The sequence below is a fragment of the Macaca thibetana genome, chromosome 2 (assembly GCF_024542745.1).
Source record: "Macaca thibetana thibetana isolate TM-01 chromosome 2, ASM2454274v1, whole genome shotgun sequence".
NCBI lineage: Eukaryota > Metazoa > Chordata > Mammalia > Primates > Cercopithecidae > Macaca > Macaca thibetana.
The window spans coordinates 175535738-175555406 of NC_065579.1; the positions used below are offsets into that span (position 1 = coordinate 175535738).

General features: G+C 38.0%; 3 protein-coding genes across 10 annotated transcripts in view; 2 read left to right on the forward strand and 1 right to left on the reverse strand.

Moving 5' to 3' along the window:
• DCBLD2 (discoidin, CUB and LCCL domain containing 2) overlaps positions 1–14021 on the forward strand; it is an 87752-nt gene extending 73731 nt beyond the window's left edge. Inside the window, exons 10-16 of one of the 2 annotated variants that reach the window (XM_050782050.1) lie at positions 3797–3947; positions 4712–4798; positions 4942–5067; positions 7079–7172; positions 11002–11051; positions 11892–12071; positions 12814–14021. In XM_050782050.1, the coding sequence (XP_050638007.1) occupies positions 3797–3947; positions 4712–4798; positions 4942–5067; positions 7079–7172; positions 11002–11051; positions 11892–12071; positions 12814–13283 (1158 nt within the window). In that variant the 3' untranslated portion in view covers positions 13284–14021. The remainder of the gene's footprint in view (positions 1–3796; positions 3948–4711; positions 4799–4941; positions 5068–7078; positions 7173–11001; positions 11052–11891; positions 12072–12813) is intronic. The other variant, XM_050782051.1, reaches the window with a different exon arrangement.
• Positions 1–19669, forward strand: part of CLDND1 (claudin domain containing 1) — an 871794-nt gene that overhangs the window by 588341 nt on the left and 263784 nt on the right. The window lies entirely within an intron of this gene.
• Positions 15700–19669, reverse strand: part of ST3GAL6 (ST3 beta-galactoside alpha-2,3-sialyltransferase 6) — a 60707-nt gene continuing 56737 nt past the window's right edge. For all 7 annotated transcript variants that reach the window (XM_050782078.1, XM_050782080.1, XM_050782077.1 and 4 more), the window contains one exon: positions 15700–19261. In XM_050782078.1, the coding sequence (XP_050638035.1) occupies positions 19175–19261 (87 nt within the window). In that variant the 3' untranslated portion in view covers positions 15700–19174. The remainder of the gene's footprint in view (positions 19262–19669) is intronic.

Genomic DNA, 19669 nt, shown 5'->3' on the forward strand with positions numbered 1-19669 from the left:
GTTTTTTCCTTTCAATAATTGAAATACGTTGTCTGCTGTTTGCTGGCTTGCATTGTTTTTGACAAGAATTCTGCTATTATCTCTGTTCCTCAAAATGTGATACATCTTTTTTTCTGTGGCTCCTTTTAAGGTTTTCTTTTCATCATTTGTTTTAAGCAGTTTGATTGATGTGGCTTTGTAATATTTTTCTTCCTTTTTTTTTTTTTTTGCTTGGGGTTCTTTGAGTTTTTTGGATATGCAGGTTATGATTTGCATCAAATTTAGAAATTTGTAGTTCTTTTTTTCTTCAAATATTTCCTTTCCCCAATTCTAATTTTATGAATATTATGACCCTTAAAGGTATCTCACCATTCACCAATGCTCCGTTCTTTATTTTTTTCAGTCTTTTTCTCTCTGTGTTTTAGTTTGAAAGTTTTCTGTTTTGTCTTCAAGTTCACTAATCTATTCTTCTGAATTGTCTAATCTGTTAATCCCATCCAATGTATTTTTATCTCTGATACTGTGCTTTTCACCTCTAGATGTTCAGTTTGGGGGTTTTAAGATGTCTCCAATGTGTCTATGCTTTTCTCTATCTCTGGAACATGGAGCATATATAATAGCTCTTTTAATATCCTCATCTGCTAATGTTATCCTATGTCATATATGGGTCTTTTTATATTGATTGATATTATGGATCGTATTTTACCTGCCTGAATTTTTTTTATTGAATGCCAGACATTGTGTTACATTGTTTGGTACTGGGGTTTTTTGTTATTATTACTCCCTGAAATATTTTTGAGCTTTATTCTGGGATGTAGTTAAGCTACTGGAAACAATGTGATCTTTTCAAGGCTTGCTTTTACACTTCATTAGGCAGGACCTGGACAGCCTTTAGTTTTCTCATTTTTCTCCACCACTGAGACAATACTGTTCTAAGTACTCACTGCAGTGTCCCATGTATTATGAGGTTTCTCGTTCTACCTGTTGGCAGTGTAAGGAATTCCCAGACCTGGGGAGCTCTGAGACTTGTCCTGCTGACTCCTTCCAGTGTTTCTTTTACTGGCCATAGGTCATTTCTTTACATGCAGCTGAAGATTTAAGGGAAAACTCCTTATACATCCTAGAAGTGCCTCTCTCTCACACACACACTCTATCTTTATAGTTCTCTTCTCTCCTAATCTCTGCCTACAAATTCTAGCTACCTTGTTGGCCTCCCACTCTCAGCTCTGTCTCCGCAACTCAGTGAGAACGGCAGGCTCTATTAGGGATCTCTCTCCCTGCATTGTGGCCTGGAAACTCTACAGACAGTACTGGGACAGTAAATAGCAGGCCTCACCTTATTTGTTTCCCTTCTCTCAGTCATTATTGCCCGAGGCAGCCTGTTGGCCAGAAGTCTGAGAACCATTGTTTCATATATATTATCCACTTTCTCAGGTATGTTTAGGGCAGAACGATAAGTCTAGTCCGTTACTCCCACGGTCAGAAATGCAAGTCCTCACATTGAATTGTATGAATTAACAGACTTTTCCCGCTCATCTAAGTCCATCTGCTCCCTCATCACCTCCAACTCAAGGGTAATTGGTGTATTCATTGTACCCTTTTCTGAGCCTGCACATGTGCATGAGCACACAGAGACTGCATTTGGTTTTGTTTTCAGAAAATGGGATTAGTATATATACAATTTGTTTTCATAATATGTCACTTTCTAACATGATACCATATTTATGTGTGGTAATCAATAAAATTTCAGTTTCTTGAGGGTGGGAACTGTAGCGTCCATATCCATTTTCTCTTCATGACACCTCACATACTTCCCTGTACATGCGGATTCTCAGTAAATGCTCATAGGCTGACGATAGCAAATCTTTTTTTACTCAGTTTTTATAAAACCGAGACAGCAATATAGGGGAAGATCTTAAAGATAATTTTTATGTGTTAAAGTAATGATTTGTTATCATCCCTGTTCCACCAATATAGTAAGAATGAAAATAATGACCTTTATTTCAGAGTAATATCTGAGGAAATCATGGGAGCTCACTAGCATGGAAGCTATTGTAACTGCAAAACAAACTTTTTAGGAAATGAAGGATATTAACACATTTTTCAAGATGTATAGTCTAATGCCAAGTGAATTAGCCCAGAAGAGATAGAGCCACAATACTTGGAAATAACTTGATTGAGAAGTTAAACATTTACTTAATCTCACCTTAGCTGATTAAAAAAAAAAATCACTTAGATTTTAGGCAATATATTTATTAATTATTAATTAGACTTATTAATTAATGGTCTTTAGAAACTACCTAGTTGATCTGACCTAGAGAACAAACAGGGCTCTTTTTAGCTTATTGGAGTCTATACTTAAGTCAGAAGACCCAGAGTCAAGTTGCTGCCCTGTCACTGACTAGCTGTGCAATCCACTTACAGATTCCTGTGCCCTCCTATTTCACAGCGTTGTCTGAATTAGTTGCATTTAAATGTTTTATAAATAATTAAGTGCTGGTCCATTATAAGATACTATCATAATTTGCTTGAAGTAGAATGAGACTCACCTAGACTCATATTTTTACCTAGGGATTATTTTTATAATGCATTTGTTGCTGTTTAGTTACAATCATTAAATTAGTCACAGGTCAAGCGTGGTAGCTCACACCTGTACTTCCAGCACTTTGGGGGAGGTCTAGGCATGAGTATTGCTTGAGGACAGGAGTTTGAGACCAGCCTGAGCAACATAGCAAGACCCCTTTCTACAAAAATAAAAAGTCACCAGGTACAGTGGCTCACTCCTATAATCCCAGCACTTTGGGAGGCTGAGGCAGGTGGATCCCTTGAGGTCAACATGGTGAAACCCTGTCTCTACTAAAAATACAAAAATTAGCTGGGTGTGTTGGTGCACACCTGTAACCCCAGCTACTCAGGAGACTGAGGCAGGAGAGTTGCTTGAACTTGAGAGGAAGAGGTTGCAGTGAGCCAGGATCGCGCCACTGCACTGTAGCCTGGGCAACAAAGCGAGACCTCTTCTCTAAATAAATAAATAAATATTGCCACACATGTTGGCATATGCCTGTGTAGTCCTGGCTACTCAGGAGGCTGAGGTGGGAGGATCGTTTGAGTCCAGGAGTTCTAGGCTGTATTGCACTATGATCCTGCCAATGCATTCCTTGGATGACAGAGCAAGACTCTATCTCTAAAAAAATTAATAATTTAAGCATAAAATAGCATTTCAAAGTCACTTCTAGTTTAAATAGCAGCATGGAACGAAAACCAGGATTATAATAGGAGAGCTGTCTTATGCAGTTTATCCAGTAGGTGGAGGTATGTACCTGTTATATGTTTGTTAGTATATGTTCCTTAGTATATGTTCACCTTCAGCCTGTTGAGAGAAAAATTATGAAAAGTACACAAGCAAAATATTTCCCCTAAGACCTGGCATGATCAATTTTGTTTTACTTTAAAAATTAATATATTTAAATAGTTGCTAATTCCACAGGACCAGAGTTACTAATTTATTAATAGGATAAATTGTCTCACTGGATTTGAAAGCTTTTACCCAAATGCCAAGTTAGCCCTGTTGTTAAGTTCTTAAATCATCTTAAAATCATTTCTATATTACTTTCTTTTATAAACTTTTGATAAAAGTGTGCAGCATCTTAATAGTTTTCCAAATTGTGATTATTTTCTTAAAAATTAATCCTTATTGTCATACTTTACAGATATAATTTAAGGCCTAGAGCAAAGAACAAAAACATGTTTAAGTGGAGAAATTTAGCCCTAACCACTGTTGATTTAAAGTACCAATTTTTTGTTGCTTTTTTTAAAGGTATTTCAAGGAAACAAAGATTATCACCAGGATGTGCGTAATAACTTTTTGCCACCAATTATTGCACGTTTTATTAGAGTGAATCCTACCCAATGGCAGCAGAAAATTGCCATGAAAATGGAGCTGCTTGGATGTCAGTTTATTCCGAAAGGTAAAGAGATGGTGTGTTTAAGATATGTTACTTTTACTGGATTGCCAATTTAAAATGATTTTGCTGTTCTCAGAGAGAAGAATTAATAATGTGGGTGTTTTTCTGGTTAAACTCTAATTACAATATCTTCTTAAAGGGATTTTTAAAAAATAAATGGTTACCATATTAAAAAGTTACTTATCAGAATGGTTTCCAAAATTATAAGTGGAAGAAGAAATAGCATCGTTCATGAGATAATGTAAATGAGATCACTTTCCAAATTTAGTCTCAATTGTAATAATTTTAAATCAGGTCTCATGTACTATAATATTTGTTTAACATAAGCATGAAAGATTGTAACAATACATTTAAAGCAAGAATAATTTATCTCAATATTACACATTTTAATATACTGTTTACTATTGTACCCCCAAAGGCTACCACAGTGCCTGACACATCATTGACCCTCCATAAATAATTATTAAATGAATTGAATAAAGTGGATGACTCCTTTATAGCTTTAGCATTCAACATCACTTTCCACCCCATTATTCTCCTTCCTAAGATTATTTTCAGATGATTTAGTTATTTAAAAACTGAGAAATCCTGGCATATTTGTGCATTTATTGCAGAGTATAATGTTTATCCTTCCAATATATTTCTCTCTGAGAGTTAAAATTATTCTGCAGAATTAAATAGAAAATATTGAAGACATTTAACATTACTATTTTTAACTATGATTTTTAAAAACAAAATGTTTAAATTTTTCTAAACCATTTTTCAAGGTCGTCCTCCAAAACTTACTCAACCTCCACCTCCTCGGAACAGCAATGACCTCAAAAACACTACAACCCCTCCAAAAATAGCCAAAGGTATGCCTGTTTTTAATGTGAGAATTTGATATTCCTTGGATTTATGGTGCAACTTTCCAAAAATATATTAAAAGCATTATCAAATAAGTTTATGTTAATCAAGTTGGTACAGATTAAAAAGAGCTTTTAAAACTTTTTTAAAGGTCGTGCCCCAAAATTTACGCAACCACTACAACCTCGCAGTAGCAATGAATTTCCTGCACAGACGGAACAAACAACTGCCAGTCCTGATATCAAAAATACTACCGTAACTCGGCATATAAAACATAGTTTTAGCTGCTTACCAGTTGTCAGAAGGCGTGTACTTAGGCAGAATCCCAGACCACATGCCTGAACGGAGATCAGTCACTGAAAAGTGTTGCTCATCTTAAAATCTGATTGCATCTTAGAACCTCAAGGCTAAAAGAGTCCTTAAATAATTTCCTTCCGGAATTAGGATCCCTGTATGCCCAAAAAGAATAACAAAGAATGAGCTGGTCTTCTCAGAGACCTCCTGTCTCTTTTTTGGGGGGATGGCAGTATATGAACTTATTTTTTGAACCTAAGAAGATGTTTTAAGGCCTCTGATTAAATCATACAGCATCCATCTAAACTTGAGTATCCTCTCTAGTCTCACAAATCTTATGGAAAAAGCACATTTACTGTTGTGAATTCTGAGTACTTTCTAGTCTAAGTCATTATTTCTGTTTACACACTTCTCCATTTTTACAGCCAGGCTGAGAGTGATTTCATGGAAAAGATTATGTCATGGTCAGATTTGTGCCTCTGTAGTTTCCAGGTCCTCCCTCAGTGGGGCCTGTGGCACCAGCTGGCTGTCCTTCTAAAAGGCTGTAGTACACCCACTCTCAGTTACTGCTCCAACTTCACAGAGAAAGTAGGGAGTTTCCTTCCAGTGAAACTCCCTTTTTGTGGTGCCTACAAACCTATCTGTAGCCTCTGTTCACTGCAGTGAAAAGGGGGCTTCTTTGTGTTGCACAAGGCTGATTATATCACCTGTGCCCTGGTTCGCCTCCATCCACCTCTCAGGGCCCCAATCTTACTGATTATCCTCTCCCTCTCCTATATCTTCAGCCTCTTTCTCTCTTTTGAATATAGTTGTTTTAAGGAATAAAGAAGATGCTGCAGATTAGACTCATTGCAGTGTCCGGCTCTGAGCCCCCAGTAAATATCAGCAGGTGCTGCTATTGTCATCTTCATGGCAAGTAGGGGGTTGAGGGACAGAGGAAGAAACTAATATCCCAAATGACCTTAGGCAGATCATTTTCTATATCTGGGCCCAGAATTCCTTATCTCTGGAGTGAAATTAGGGGATTAAATTATCCCGAAATCTCTCCCAGTTCCAGCATGTGCTGGCTTCTGACCTGTTCACACACACATTTCCAATTGACTTTCTTAACACCATGTTGTTACCTTCCCATATATATGTGAATGCTTTGCCATTATGATTTAACATCATTTCAATTGCTGGATTATTTTCTCTTGTAAGGAGGATACCATGATTTATTCCCTCTCATTTTTGGGCATTTGGATTATTTCCAATTTTTCACTCTTATGCAGAAACAGGGAGCACATCTTTAAGGATGCATCTTTTTTTAGTTTCTGAGAGTAAATTCTAGGCATGGAATTGCCAATAGATTTTTGCACATATTGCCCAAAAATGCCAATCAGTGAGATAGTATCAGTTTATATTTCCATTAAAAAATACCTGTTTCCCAGTAGCCTCTTCATCAATTCGTTGTTGTTTTAAATATTTGCCACTTTGATTAGCAAAAGTAGTATTTTGTTCTTGTTTTAACTTTTTTTGTGTTGGGTGTTTAACTTATATTTCTTTGAATTCTAGTGAGGCTAACATATTTAATGGTTACTTGTATTTTTTAATGTACTGCTAGTTAATCTCTACTGATTTTTCTCTTAAATGTTTGGATTTGACTTGTAATGCCCTACATTATAATAATTATTAACAGTAACTCTTCACATATGTAGAAAATATATTTTCCCAATTTTTCATTTGTCTTTCAATTTTATTTTAGTGATTTAAAAACTTAGGAAAATTTCAAATCTATACACAGATGGAATGAATAGTGTAACAAGCTTTTGTGTATCTGCAAAAACTGTATTCTGCAGTTACCACCACATGCCATAGTCTTGACAAATAATGTTTATGGTATTTCTGTGAGGTAGAAAAATGTTGAAAGATGATGTGGTTAATTTTCCCTAGTGATTTCTGCCTTTGGTGTTAATATGGCTTTTGTTTGTCTGTTTTTGTCTTTGTAACTTCAGATGTAGCACTGGCTGCAGTTCTTGTCCCTGTGCTGGTCATGGTCCTCACTACTCTCATTCTCATATTAGTGTGTGCCTGGCACTGGAGAAACAGGTTTGTACATAACTAGTTCACCTGAGCCCAAAACCACCAAATGTGAAGTAGAAGCTAAATATAGAATATGAACTACATACAGTGTTTACCTGTTTGAGAGTAAGAGTTAAGCTAATTATTAGAATGAAAATTTCATGCTTCTCCTTTATTCCCATTAAAAATAAGTCAGTTCAGTTCCACAATCAGTTACTAAGTACCTTTTTTGTATCAAGTTCTGCATTATACACTGGGATATGTACATTAATAGGAACAATTTCTGACACATGATAGTTACATTTACTTAAAGAATGAGACACAATTCCTTTCTCTGAAGTGTTTAGCAGGGTTGACTAACAAGAAACTGTGTCATGTGGTTTGATGAGTTATTTATGTTTTACTAAGGAGAACCATGAGAATTAACTGAAATTTTTTCTTCAGGAAAGGGGAATCCTTAAGTTTAGCTTGCTTTGCCTTAAAGGAATTGCATTTGGCTAGGTAGAGGAAGGTAGATGTCTTTGTTTGGGCTGCTATAAGAAAATACCATAACCTGGGTGACTTATAAATAATAGAATTGATTTCTCACAATTCTGGAGGCTGAGAAGTCCAAGATCAAAACACTGCAGATGTGATGACCAGGGAGGGCCTGCCTTCTGGCTCATTCATCGACAGTGCCTTCTTGCCCGATCCTCACGTGGTAGAAGGGATCAACAGGCTCTCTCAGGCCTCTCCTGTAAGGGCACTAATCCCATTCATGAGGACTCTGCCTTCATGACCTAATCACTTACCAAAGCCCCACTTTCTAATAGCATCACTTTGAGGATTAGGATTTCAACATACGAATTTTGGGGAGATGCAAATATTCAGACCATAGCAGTACAGAATGTCCCAACCTGAGCGAATTGTTTGAGTGAAGGCACAGAGATACGGAATGTAGGCAAAATAGTGAGTCATCACATGTCCATTTGGCATGGGAGAGTCCTAAGTAGTAACCATAGAGGTGCAGTCTGGGCCTGGATCAGGAAAGGCTTTTCTGGAAGAGAGAAATTTAGATTTTATTCTATAGATGGAAAGTCTTATTCTATAGATGGAAACTCTTACCCTGTCCCAAGTATTGAGCCATGTGCTGGGGATTCCAGTGATGAACCCCAAAGCTTACAGATTAGGAACAGATGCAACGCAAAAAAAAAAACTCCCAGCTGTAACACCAGCCATAGAATATATGCCATGGGAGGAAGCTGGCGGATCCCACCTTCATGAGCAGGCTGTCTGAGCAGAGACACAGTGAGTGAGTATGAGAACAGTAGGGAAAGGAAAGAGCTTTAGGAAATGCCAAAGAGGAGAGAGCATGATGCATTTAAGGAACTTAGCAACAGCAGTGGTAATAGTGATGAGGCCCGCAGCAGCAGTAGCTAATTTTTATAGAAAATTGAATGCTAGGCCGGGCGCAGTGGCTCACGCCTGTAATCCCAGCACTTTGGGAGACCAAGGCGGGCGGATCACGAGGTCAGGAGATCGGGACCATCCTGGCTACCACGGTGAAACCCCGTCTCTACTAAAAAATACAAAAAACTAGCCGGGCGAGGTGGCGGGCACCTGTAGTCCCAGCTACTCGGGAGGCTGAGGCAGGAGAATGGCGTGAACCCGGGAGGCGGAGCTTGCAGTGAGCCGAGATCCGGCCACTGCACTCCAGCCTGGGCGACAGAGCGAGACTCCGTCTCAAAAAAAAAAAAAAAGAAAGAAAATTGAATGCTAATCTTAGACACTATTCTACATAATTATTCTAAATACATGTATTAATTCATTTAATCCTCAAAACAATCTATGAAGTAGGTACTGTAATCCCCATTTTACAGGAGAAAATGAGACACAACATAAAGAACTTGCCCAAGGTCCCTCGGCTGTTACATAGCAGAGTGTATGTAATACACTCTGTATTGTTTCTGCCATATTTGTGGTGTGTATAGGAGGGCATCCAGAATGAATTTCCACATACTGAAAACAACAGAGAAACATAGCAGAGTTTTGGACCAGGCTTGAGAGATCATGCTCTTACCCACTGCTGCTCTGAACACATAATAAATAAAGTATAACCTACTGTTACTAAAGCACGGGGTGAAGGGGACTGAGGAGTGCTGCTGTTGAGGGGGCAGTAGGCAGGCAGAGCCTGAGGTCAGTTTGGGATAGTGGGGAGGACTGAGGAGTGCTGCTGTTGAGGGGGCAGTAGGCAGGCAGAGCCTGAGGTCAGTTTGGCATAGAGTTGAAAGGACCCTGTGGACATCCAGACTCCTGAGGCAATTCGACCACACGCCTGGCGTTAAGGACACAAGATCTGAGCTGGAGAATTGAAGTTACTGTTAGGAATGTAGTCGAAATCACTGATAAGTGGCTTTATGACAAGGAGTAAAGGAGCAGATGCCATTAATGTGCTGTGGAAAATAGGGAGGAGGAGAATGATAATAAAAACAGCTGCAGTTTATTGAATCCAAAGCTCATTCTAAGCACTTTATATGTAATGAATACGTAACCCGAAGCTTTGTCACTTGAGATTATAAAAAGTATATAAAATCCTTTATAGTACAACCTATGGCTAATATTCATGCCCTAAATGTGTTGTCGTAGCCATATAGGGTGTCTAACTTCTATTTAGAAAAGATGATTTATTTATTTTTTTGTTTCTAAATCATATGATGATTAGAGCATTTTCAGGGAGAAAGGTGTTTAATCAGTATATTTTATTTTCCATTCAAGTTTTTCATTAACATCTTCAACACTTACTATCTTTTCTACAAATTTTATACTGCACTTTGAAATAATGAAGTAAATATAGCTACACTTTAAAATGAGGATGCATTTAGTATCAAAAATAGTCTTATACTGGAGAATGTTTCCTAGTAGGAAAAGCACATGGCTTGGGCTTTTTTTGAAAACCGCATTTGTGACCTTGAGCAGTTCGCATAGCCATCTTGTCCTCATCTGTAGACTAGAATAATATCTGCTTTCTCCTTAGCTTGCAAAGACTAATTTGAATTAGATTTACACCCTTGAATCAGAAAATGTTATTTCATTTGCTTGGTTTTTCTTTCTAAAGGGCACTCGGTAAATACTAGTTCTTAATGGAGGGAAATTTTTCCTGGGGAGGAGAAGTTACAATTCTGAGAGGTGGACTGAGGAGGATCTTCTTTGATGCATACGTGACTCTCGCTTCCCCCAAGAGAATTTCAGTGCCTCCCAGGCCTGGAGAGTCATGTTCTCTTCCCTCTCCGCTTGTCACTGTTAGTGGGAGCATTGACTTATCCTGGGATGGTTGGAGGAATCAGATCTATGCAATTAAGGGTATGAGACCCTTTAAACTTCTCTAGGGAAAAAGACTGTAGAAGAAAAGCAAGAAGTTGGAGAAAAAAAATGCAGAATAGAAAATCAGAAGAAGATGGGTTTTTTAGATCTGTGAATTTTATGACTCAGTTGATTTTTGGTATCTTTATTTGAAACCAAAACAGACTTAGCGTAATTTACCTATAATAACTCACATATCAGAGGTGATTCTTTGATTTGATTCAGTCTTTTCATCGACAGACTTTGCATTTTTACATTTCTTTTATCCCTTTTGAGTGGGTAATAGGTAGGTAACAAGGTAGCTATGGCAAAAGATGGTTGTTTACTGAGAGTCCAGGATTTATAAACCTCAGCATAGCAACTTTGAAAGTCAGATGAAATGGAGGACTCCCTTGGGTAGATCAGCAAATAGAGAAATGTACTCTAGACTAATTATTAACTTTGGTGTTTGTTCTGTAGTTTCATAAATGTCTTACCAGTGAATTTACTCTATTTGCTAACTTCTGTATTTTTCCAGAAAGAAAAAAACTGAAGGCACCTATGACTTACCTTACTGGGACCGGGCAGGTAACTCACATGGTCTTTGCATCTCATTTCCATCAGAGGGACGTCTCTCCCCTACAGGGGGCAGTAGTGAGAAAAGAGTCGTTCTCAGGCCCAGGTGACCTCCCCGACACTGTTAGAACAATGGCATTACTCTTCAGTTCTCACCGTTTTTACTCTTCTGCAAAATCTCTTGTAGTTCGTAAGTAAGGAAGTGAAAAGTACACATTTCTTATAACAAGCTCTGTTCTTTTTCTTCTGAAAAACTTGTATAGTTTTTCCTGCGTATCTGTTTCTCATGAGGGAGACTGGCTTTCTGTGGCCCATGTGAACCCTGAGTAAGAAACAAAAGACTGTGGTCTTCAGGACCCAGTGTGTGTTTGTCCTCTGCGATGGTTATTCACCAAGTAGAGTCCAGCAGTTGAGGAATTGGGAGGTCTCCCATGATGAGTTGTCATCTTCTGAATTGCTGCAAGTGACACCAAAGGGGCCCCCCTACCAGTCTCTCACTTCCCAATCTCACTACTGGATCAGCTCTTAGGAGCCAGGAGAGTTCACTGCTGTGGCTAGGGTGGAAAAGGGCAGCTAGTGCCCCAGGGTAGATCTTGGAAAATATTTTTTGGGAAAAACGTAATTAAAGCCACCCCTAAAATAGATACTCTCTCCGGCTGTACTTTACTAACAGTGATTTGCCTGCGTGTATTTGGTAGAGATTTCTACCATGTACTGCTTGGTGCTGGATAGTCTATCACAGCAAAAAAAAAAAAAAGTTTGATTATAAAGGCAAGTTTATAGAGATATTTGTTATAGAAATGGCTTAAATGCAACAGGATTCCTCTCTTGATATTACTGTTTGAGATACAGGTTTTTATTTAATGGTCTGTTTGGCTTACCGTCACAATGAAGGTTGGTGGAAAGGAATGAAGCAGTTTCTTCCTGCAAAAGCAGTGGACCATGAGGAAACCCCAGTTCGCTATAGCAGCAGCGAAGTTAATCACCTGAGTCCAAGAGAAGTCACCACAGTGCTGCAGGCTGGCTCTGCAGGTAGCTATGTTGCAGCCTTCTGGCACCAGGCACAGGGAGAAACTGCTTAGGCTTGCTATAAAGTGCTTTGGGATTTACAGTATCTTTGATCCCCTTCATGTTTAAGAAGCTAATTGTTTCCTAAAGGTAGAACCACTTTTTAAAAGGTGACTCTTAGAGAGTGATTTCTGTGTCTTGGATGTTGTGTGTGTAAAGTTGGGACACTCATTTCTAAAGACGCTGGGCGTTATGTACATTAACTGAGGCTTTGCTTGTTCGGTTTGTGGGGAGACCCGAGATGTTAAGAGGAGAAGAGGAAAGACAGAGGAAGCTTTACAGTATTTATCCTGTTAGCCTAGTATGTATTCATTTTAAATATTTCCTAATGTTTGAAAAAAATCTCTGAAATTATTTTTCAAGATTTTTATTCCAGTAATTGAATGTTTCTTTTCCAAGGAAATATTCTGAAAATAATTCAGAAAGGAAATATTCAGTAAAGAAATACTCTGTCTGTAAATCTAAAGAACATATGTGAAAACTATGCAGCATTACATGAATGAGACTTTCTGGTATATTGTTACTATGAGAAGTACTAGACAGTATGTTTAATTTTAATTTTTGAAGTTCTTGCAGATTAAGTATTGATGGCAACAAAAGTACCCTAAAGAATGTTTGCTTTTGGTGTAGTCTGCAGCCGCCACCCTAAATTATGCAATCCCTTTACTAGTAAAATGACTTCTCTGTTGTTTTGTGATACCCACAGAGTATGCTCAGCCACTCGTAGGAGGAATTGTTGGTACACTTCATCAGAGATCTACCTTTAAACCAGAAGAAGGAAAAGAAGCAGGCTATGCAGACCTAGATCCTTACAACTCACCAGGGCAGGAAGTTTATCATGCCTATGCTGAACCACTCCCAATTACGGGGCCTGAGTATGCAACCCCTATCATCATGGACATGTCAGGGCACCCCTCAGCTTCAGCTGGTCTGCCCTCCACATCCACTTTCAAAGCTACGGGGAACCAACCGCCCCCGCTAGTGGGAACTTACAATACACTTCTCTCCAGGACTGACAGCTGCTCCTCAGCCCAGGCCCAGTATGATACCCCGAAAGGTGGGAAGCCAGGTCCACCTGCCCCAGACGAATTGGTGTACCAGGTGCCACAGAGCACACAGGAAGTATCAGGAGCAGGAAGGGATGGGGAATGTGATGTTTTTAAAGAAACCCTTTGAAGGTGATGCTGCTTTTTACAAAGCATCGTTTTAAAGCACATGGCCTTTTTTTTTTTTTTTTTTTAATTATTAGTGGTAGTAATATATAGAATGTATTACATATCTGTCACTGAAGTGGTTGGGGAAAATGTGGTGACTGAGGTACAGGAAACTACTAATCTTGCCATCTTGCTTTAAAGGTGTTATGGTGGCACAGTTACTGCTCGCCTGTTAAATTTCAAATGTCCTGTTTGATACTACTGTAGAACACTATTTTTAATACAGAAAAAGCTCCCTATAATGCACTTCAGAGAAATGAAAAATCACTGAGAGTATTTATTACCAATGCTGCAGGTACATTAATGAACTCGAGATGGCTCTGTAAGCCTGACTGGCAATAACGCACGGTACTGTTCTTGAAATACCTAATGGCTTGAAATTCTAGTCTTGTTTGTGAAAGATGGGTACTATCATGATTTCCTCTTTTATTCCTATATTCTTTTCTGGATTATGTTTTTTTTAATAATTACTGATATAAGCATTGTTTTGATTGCAGCCGTATCCACTTATCCATCTTAAGATCTCTAGCTGGGATTCTCTGACTTGTAATGAGCAGGGGGATTGCTTTTTCACTTTGTGACACTCTTTAGAGCTTTAATGCTTCACAGTATATGGCCTGGTCTCGTCCTTGCGTGTTCCACTTGAGGCCCTTGGTGGCTTGCCCCATTCTTGTGTTTGTAAAATGTTTATTTCTGATGAGTGATGCTTGCCTTAGTCTCATGAATTCAGATCCCTTCATGTCTTTATTTATTTTTTTATTTTTTTTTTTTTTTTTGAGACGGAGTCTTGCTCTGTCGCCCAGGCTGGAGTGCAGTGGCCAGATCTCAGCTCACTGCAAGCTCCGCCTCCCGGGTTTACGCCATTCTCCTGCCTCAGCCTCCCGAGTAGCTGGGACTACAGGCGCCCGCCACCTCGCCTGGCTAGTTTTTGTATTTTTTTTAGTAGAGACGGGGTTTCACCGTGTTAGCCAGGATGGTCTCGATCTCCTGACCTCGTGATCCACCCGTCTCAGCCTCCCAAAGTGCTGGGATTACAGGCTTGAGCCACCGCGCCCGGCCCCTTCATGTCTTTAAGTATGCTCCTCTATGTGTAAACAGGAACAACTTGACGATTTGAAAGCTTTAAAGGAGATTCTTCTCCCACCCCCAACTTTATTTACAATGGGATTTTTCCTAGGAGAGTTATGAAAAGTTGAAGGCTTCTAAGGGAGTGCTGTAAACATGATCCACTTACATTTATCACAGTGAAAGGCAAAATTATTCACTCAGAAGTAATATAAATTACCTCTTTAAAAAGTAACCAGAATTTGTCCTTTTGGGTTTATACATTCACAAAATATACTTTTTTCTTGAGTCTCAAGGTATTTTATATTTTTAGTCAGAAAAAATTTTTCATTTCAGTTTTCCATAAACTATTACACACAATATAAACCTAACGTGTATTTTTCAGGACTGCATGATCGTGCACTTTGTCTATGTGGTAAGAGGTTTGAGTAATCCTGTATGTCACCTAGGAACAGACATTATAGCTTCCTAGCAAATGAATATTCATGCCTTGTTTTTGATACCTCCTGGCAGCTTCCATGTCACCACTTGTTCATACCTGCCCAGAGCTAGTTTTAGACACAGCAAAATAGAAACCCTCTGTAATTTATTAGCCAACAATGTAAAACCATCTTTAAAAGCCTTCAGACTGGCAACATGACATGAGCAGTTCACCATATGATAAAAATATATAAATCTGACATTCCCTCTTCCATAAACCTTTGTCTGTAGATTTAATGTAGAACAGTACTTTTCCATAAAGTTCAAGTCACTTCTGTTGGCCTGAGCCACCAGATTATGTTGTTGCCAGAATTCACTCAATTTGAATAAAGATGAACAGTATTTGTTTTCTTGCTTCCATGAATTATATCAGTATTCGAAAACATGGCTTCAGAAAGAGAACTGTTTATTTCTGCAGGCTTCCTGCCCTTTTGTGCTATGGTTTTGTTGGCCTTATTTTCACTGGTTTTTCCTTCTCCAGACTTTGAGGCGCAATTTCATTCATTGAAAAATCAATACATATTTTGTTTCAAAATGTTTGAAACAAAAGACATAGATGTTAGACTTTTATGAAAACATACATGGATGTGTAAAGCACATGTATTATTAACGCAGTCATCCCTTTTCAGGTGGGAAGAGAGCAAACCAGTTGATTTTTTTAATTCATCCTTAACACAGAGAATATACTTTTCCTCAAGTAATATACCTGTTTGAAGCTTTAAGAGAGATGTTTTTGGTAACTATTTCATTTTCCCAAAGAAGTTTGCTATTCTTATGTTAATTGTGTATACCTGATTGATTGTTTTTTCCTGGAGGTTTTTGTTGTTGTTTAGTTTTGGTTTTTTTTTTTTAAGAGGCAAGTGTTTCTGAAATGATGCATATTTTAAAACTCAATTCATATTGCCACTGTGCTGTCCTTGAACTACCAATAATTTTTATAAAATATCTAGTTTTTACTACTTTTATATAAACTTTACTTTCCAGATGAAGAGCTGAGCCTGATTCAAATGGTTTTTCTGTTTTCGTTTATTGGTTTTTATAGTAGAGGTTTTCTATTTTTTTTTTTTTTTTTTTTTTTTACTACATTTATATCTGATACATATATAGCTTTGGAGACAATCAAGTAACAACTGAAAATGTGAAAGTAACTGTATCTGACAAAATTCCCTTGTATTTTTATCCTTTGCTTGCAACATTTAAGACTTAAAGTCACTGGTGTATTGGATTAAGTTTTTTCTTATTAATACAGTTATAGAAATACATCAGAGACACAACAAATGTGGCCATTACAGGTTTCATAAAATTACACTGACTTGGCTGTTACTTGATCTTAGGAAACAGCACAGTTTAAGATATTGTGAATTCTGACTTATACTTTATTAAATGCTGTAAATCTAAATAGATCCTGTTGTATGTGCTGGGTCTAGTCCAGTTTATTTAAGTCCACGTTTCACTGTTTGCACTTTGCATTGAACAATGGGTTTATTCACTGATGTAAATGGTTCGAGTGAAGAATTAATGCAGTAATTACGACAACACATACACTTGCCTCTCCCCATCCCCAGAAGAGGGGAGCAGAATCCGAGCTTATCTAAATATGAATGTGGCCACAAAGCTGTGGAAAGTGACAAAGCTTGAACACCTTTGCCCTGGCTCTGCATTGTCACCTAGAGAGCAAGAGGTCTATAGAAACATCATGTCAGATGAGACGATTCTCTGCTTTTTGGTTCTGAACTTGAAGTCCCTAAACTGCAAAATCTAAGAGTTGGATGGTTATTAAAATGCTTTTAAAGTCCACTGTGGCACCAATTCTCATGTAATCCAACTTGTTGATTTTTTTTTTTTTTTTTTTTTTTGGTGGCACTGGGCAAAGTGGAAACAAACATGTATTGAAATACATATTGGAAATAAAAATGGTTTGAGCGTCAGTGATATTCTCCCAGAATGTACTTTTCTTACCTCGGCATGTACTGTAGTCACTCAGTATTTGTATATGTTGCTAGAATTTAGATTGTAAAATAGTGAAATTTTAATGTGTTCATTTGTTTTTAATAAATTGTATATATGTCTTGCTCAGATTATTTGGTTTAAATAAAACAACCTTGAGGTTTGTAGCTTTTCCTTATACTATAAAATGCCAGATTCTTCGATTTTAACATCACTCATTTATGGCCAATATTGTGCTTCCAGCAACATTTGAAAATGCCACTATTGGTTTTTACTTTGACTTTTTCTATGACCAGCACCATCCTTTTTTTAAAAAAGTAATTTCACCTTTTATTTTAGATTCTAAGGGTACATGTGCAGGTTTGTTAGATGGGTATATTGTGTGATACTGAGGTTTGTGGTATGAATGTCATCCAGGTTGTCAGCATAGTACCCAATACATAGTCTTTCAGCCCTTGCCCTTCCTCCTCCCCTCACTCCCCCCACCCCAGTCCTCAGTGTCTATCGTTCCCATCTTGATGTCCTTGTGTACCCACAGCACCATCCTTTTTGAAGCCTGATTCACTTTATATCAACTGAACTTCAGCAGCCACACTGCAGCCTGTAGCTGTTGGTATGAGGGGAAAATCACACTGATTGATTACATGTGAGTCCAGTTCTGGTACCTTCCTTTTGCACCTCAAAGTTAGAAGAATCAAACTGTGGCACTCTGCAAACATATGCTGGTATTCATAGACATAGTCCATAATTAATGTCTGATCTGGGTTAAATCAGCTACTACTATTCTCCCCTTTATCCTGCTTTATAAGTACTGCATTCTGTTTCTGAGCCCGATCTAATGTATTTCACCCTTTATACACCCTCTTTAGAGAGGCAGGTTGGTTGTCAGTAATCAAGCCATGGTTTTCCAGTGTTTTCCATTTGTATTTATTGTTCAAAAGAGAGTAATTCTTTCTTCAGCTCATACCTCTTCTGACAACTTTTAGTTCCATCCTTATAACCTCTATTCTGTTCCTTCACCTCTCATTCCCCCACCTCCAGATGGCCTTTGGTTACATTTATTAAAATACAGGAAGGGAGACTACCTCACCACATTTGTAGGCTTGACTGGCTTGCATTGGATCAGATTCTCTGGTGCACCCTAGGTAGCCAGGCAAGCTTTCCATCTGAAGATTAGCTTTAATCATGGGAAAATGAGATTTTCTTTTTTTTTACCATTTAAATCCAAAAATGCCAACTTCACTTTTTATTTTTTTTGGAAGACAGTCTCACTGTCACCGAGGCTGGAGTGTAGTGGCGCAGTCTCGGCTCACTGCAACCTCTGCCTACCAGGCTCAAGCAATTCTCATGCCTCAGCCTCCCAAGTAGCTGGGACTATAGTGCGTACCATGACGCCCAGCTAATTTTTTTGTATTTTAGTAGAGATGAGGTTTCACACCATGTTGGCCAGGCTGGTCTTGAACTCCTGAGTTCAGGCAATCCAGCTGCCTCCCTCAGCCTCCCAAAGTGTTAGGATTACAGGTGTGAGCCACCATGCCCGGCCTCAGCTTGACTTTTCTTAAGCGTTTACTTGTTCTGTTATCTTACGTACCTTTCCTAATTTACTTCAAGTGGAAAACCTTCAAAATTTAATAAGTCGGGCAAAAAAAAATAATGTTCAAGATTTTTTTTTCCTTCTTGAGCTTGCCTAGCTTAGCTTCATTGTATAAACTTCATTTCTTTAAAATAATACAAAGCCATCAGACTTTAGTAATTGTATTCTTTAGTTATTTACTTAGCTAGAACTTTATGTTTAGCCTATTTCCTTTAACTTAAAAACACTGCCTTCATTGTACCAAATTACTCTTCACAATCATGGTTCATTTAATTCTGGGGTTGTCAGGGGAGAGCTTAAACCAGTATGAACTTAGATTTCCAGAGCCGAGCGGTTTCAGCTTGCCACATCAAGCCACATCATGTGATTTTCCACGAGCCATGTTTACAGTAGCCAAATATACTTCTCAAAATGTCTTACTACAGTCAGAATTGTTGTGGTAAACTAAATCCTTAGTAGGAAGTCATATCCCTTCAAAAATCTAAGATGAAGTTACTATAAAAAGACGTGTAAAAACACCTCAGTAAACTAGCTTATTTTAAAAACAATGCAATCAAAACTTATTTTCCCGATATCTTAACCTTTCTTGGTTTTCATAAGTTAAATATACAGTATTCACAGAAATTAAGCTGGTGGTTATGAATCACCAGGCAGCAACAGACAATAAACATAATTATTTAACGAGTGCATCCAACATATTTTAAACTAAAAATTGCAGTACAAAAATAAAACTAACACTGTTAGCATCATCTTCCGAGTCTGTAGAGTCAGTCTTGAGTCAAGTTGATTACCAAGTTTTTTTCTATAATGTCCTTCAAAAAGAGCTGCTCTGCAGTCACATTGTGATACGCGTTCTAAAGAAGAAAAATGCAGTTACCATCTTTCCCAGTCTCAACGTTGTTAGCAGTACCAATGGAATACTTCATATTTAAAAAGTTCTGAATGAAGAACTCGAATGTTAAGTAACGAGTTGCATGGACTTTTAACTTTTGATAGCCTTTTAAATTACTTTCCTTGCTGGTTCTTGTGCAAAAGCTTTCCCTACAGCCCACTCTTTCCACTTCAACTATCACATAAGTAAGACTCCTTCATATCAAACCCTGGTAGACCGAATCATGGTACAATACAAATCTGGAGACCAAAATTTTGAGTTGTTCACTTTAATGGAAGAAGCCCCTAGAACTCAGTTTAAGAACAAACAAAAAAATCAGCCTGGAGATAAGAAACTTATAATGCCTAGTTCAGTTTAAGATGTGTTAAAA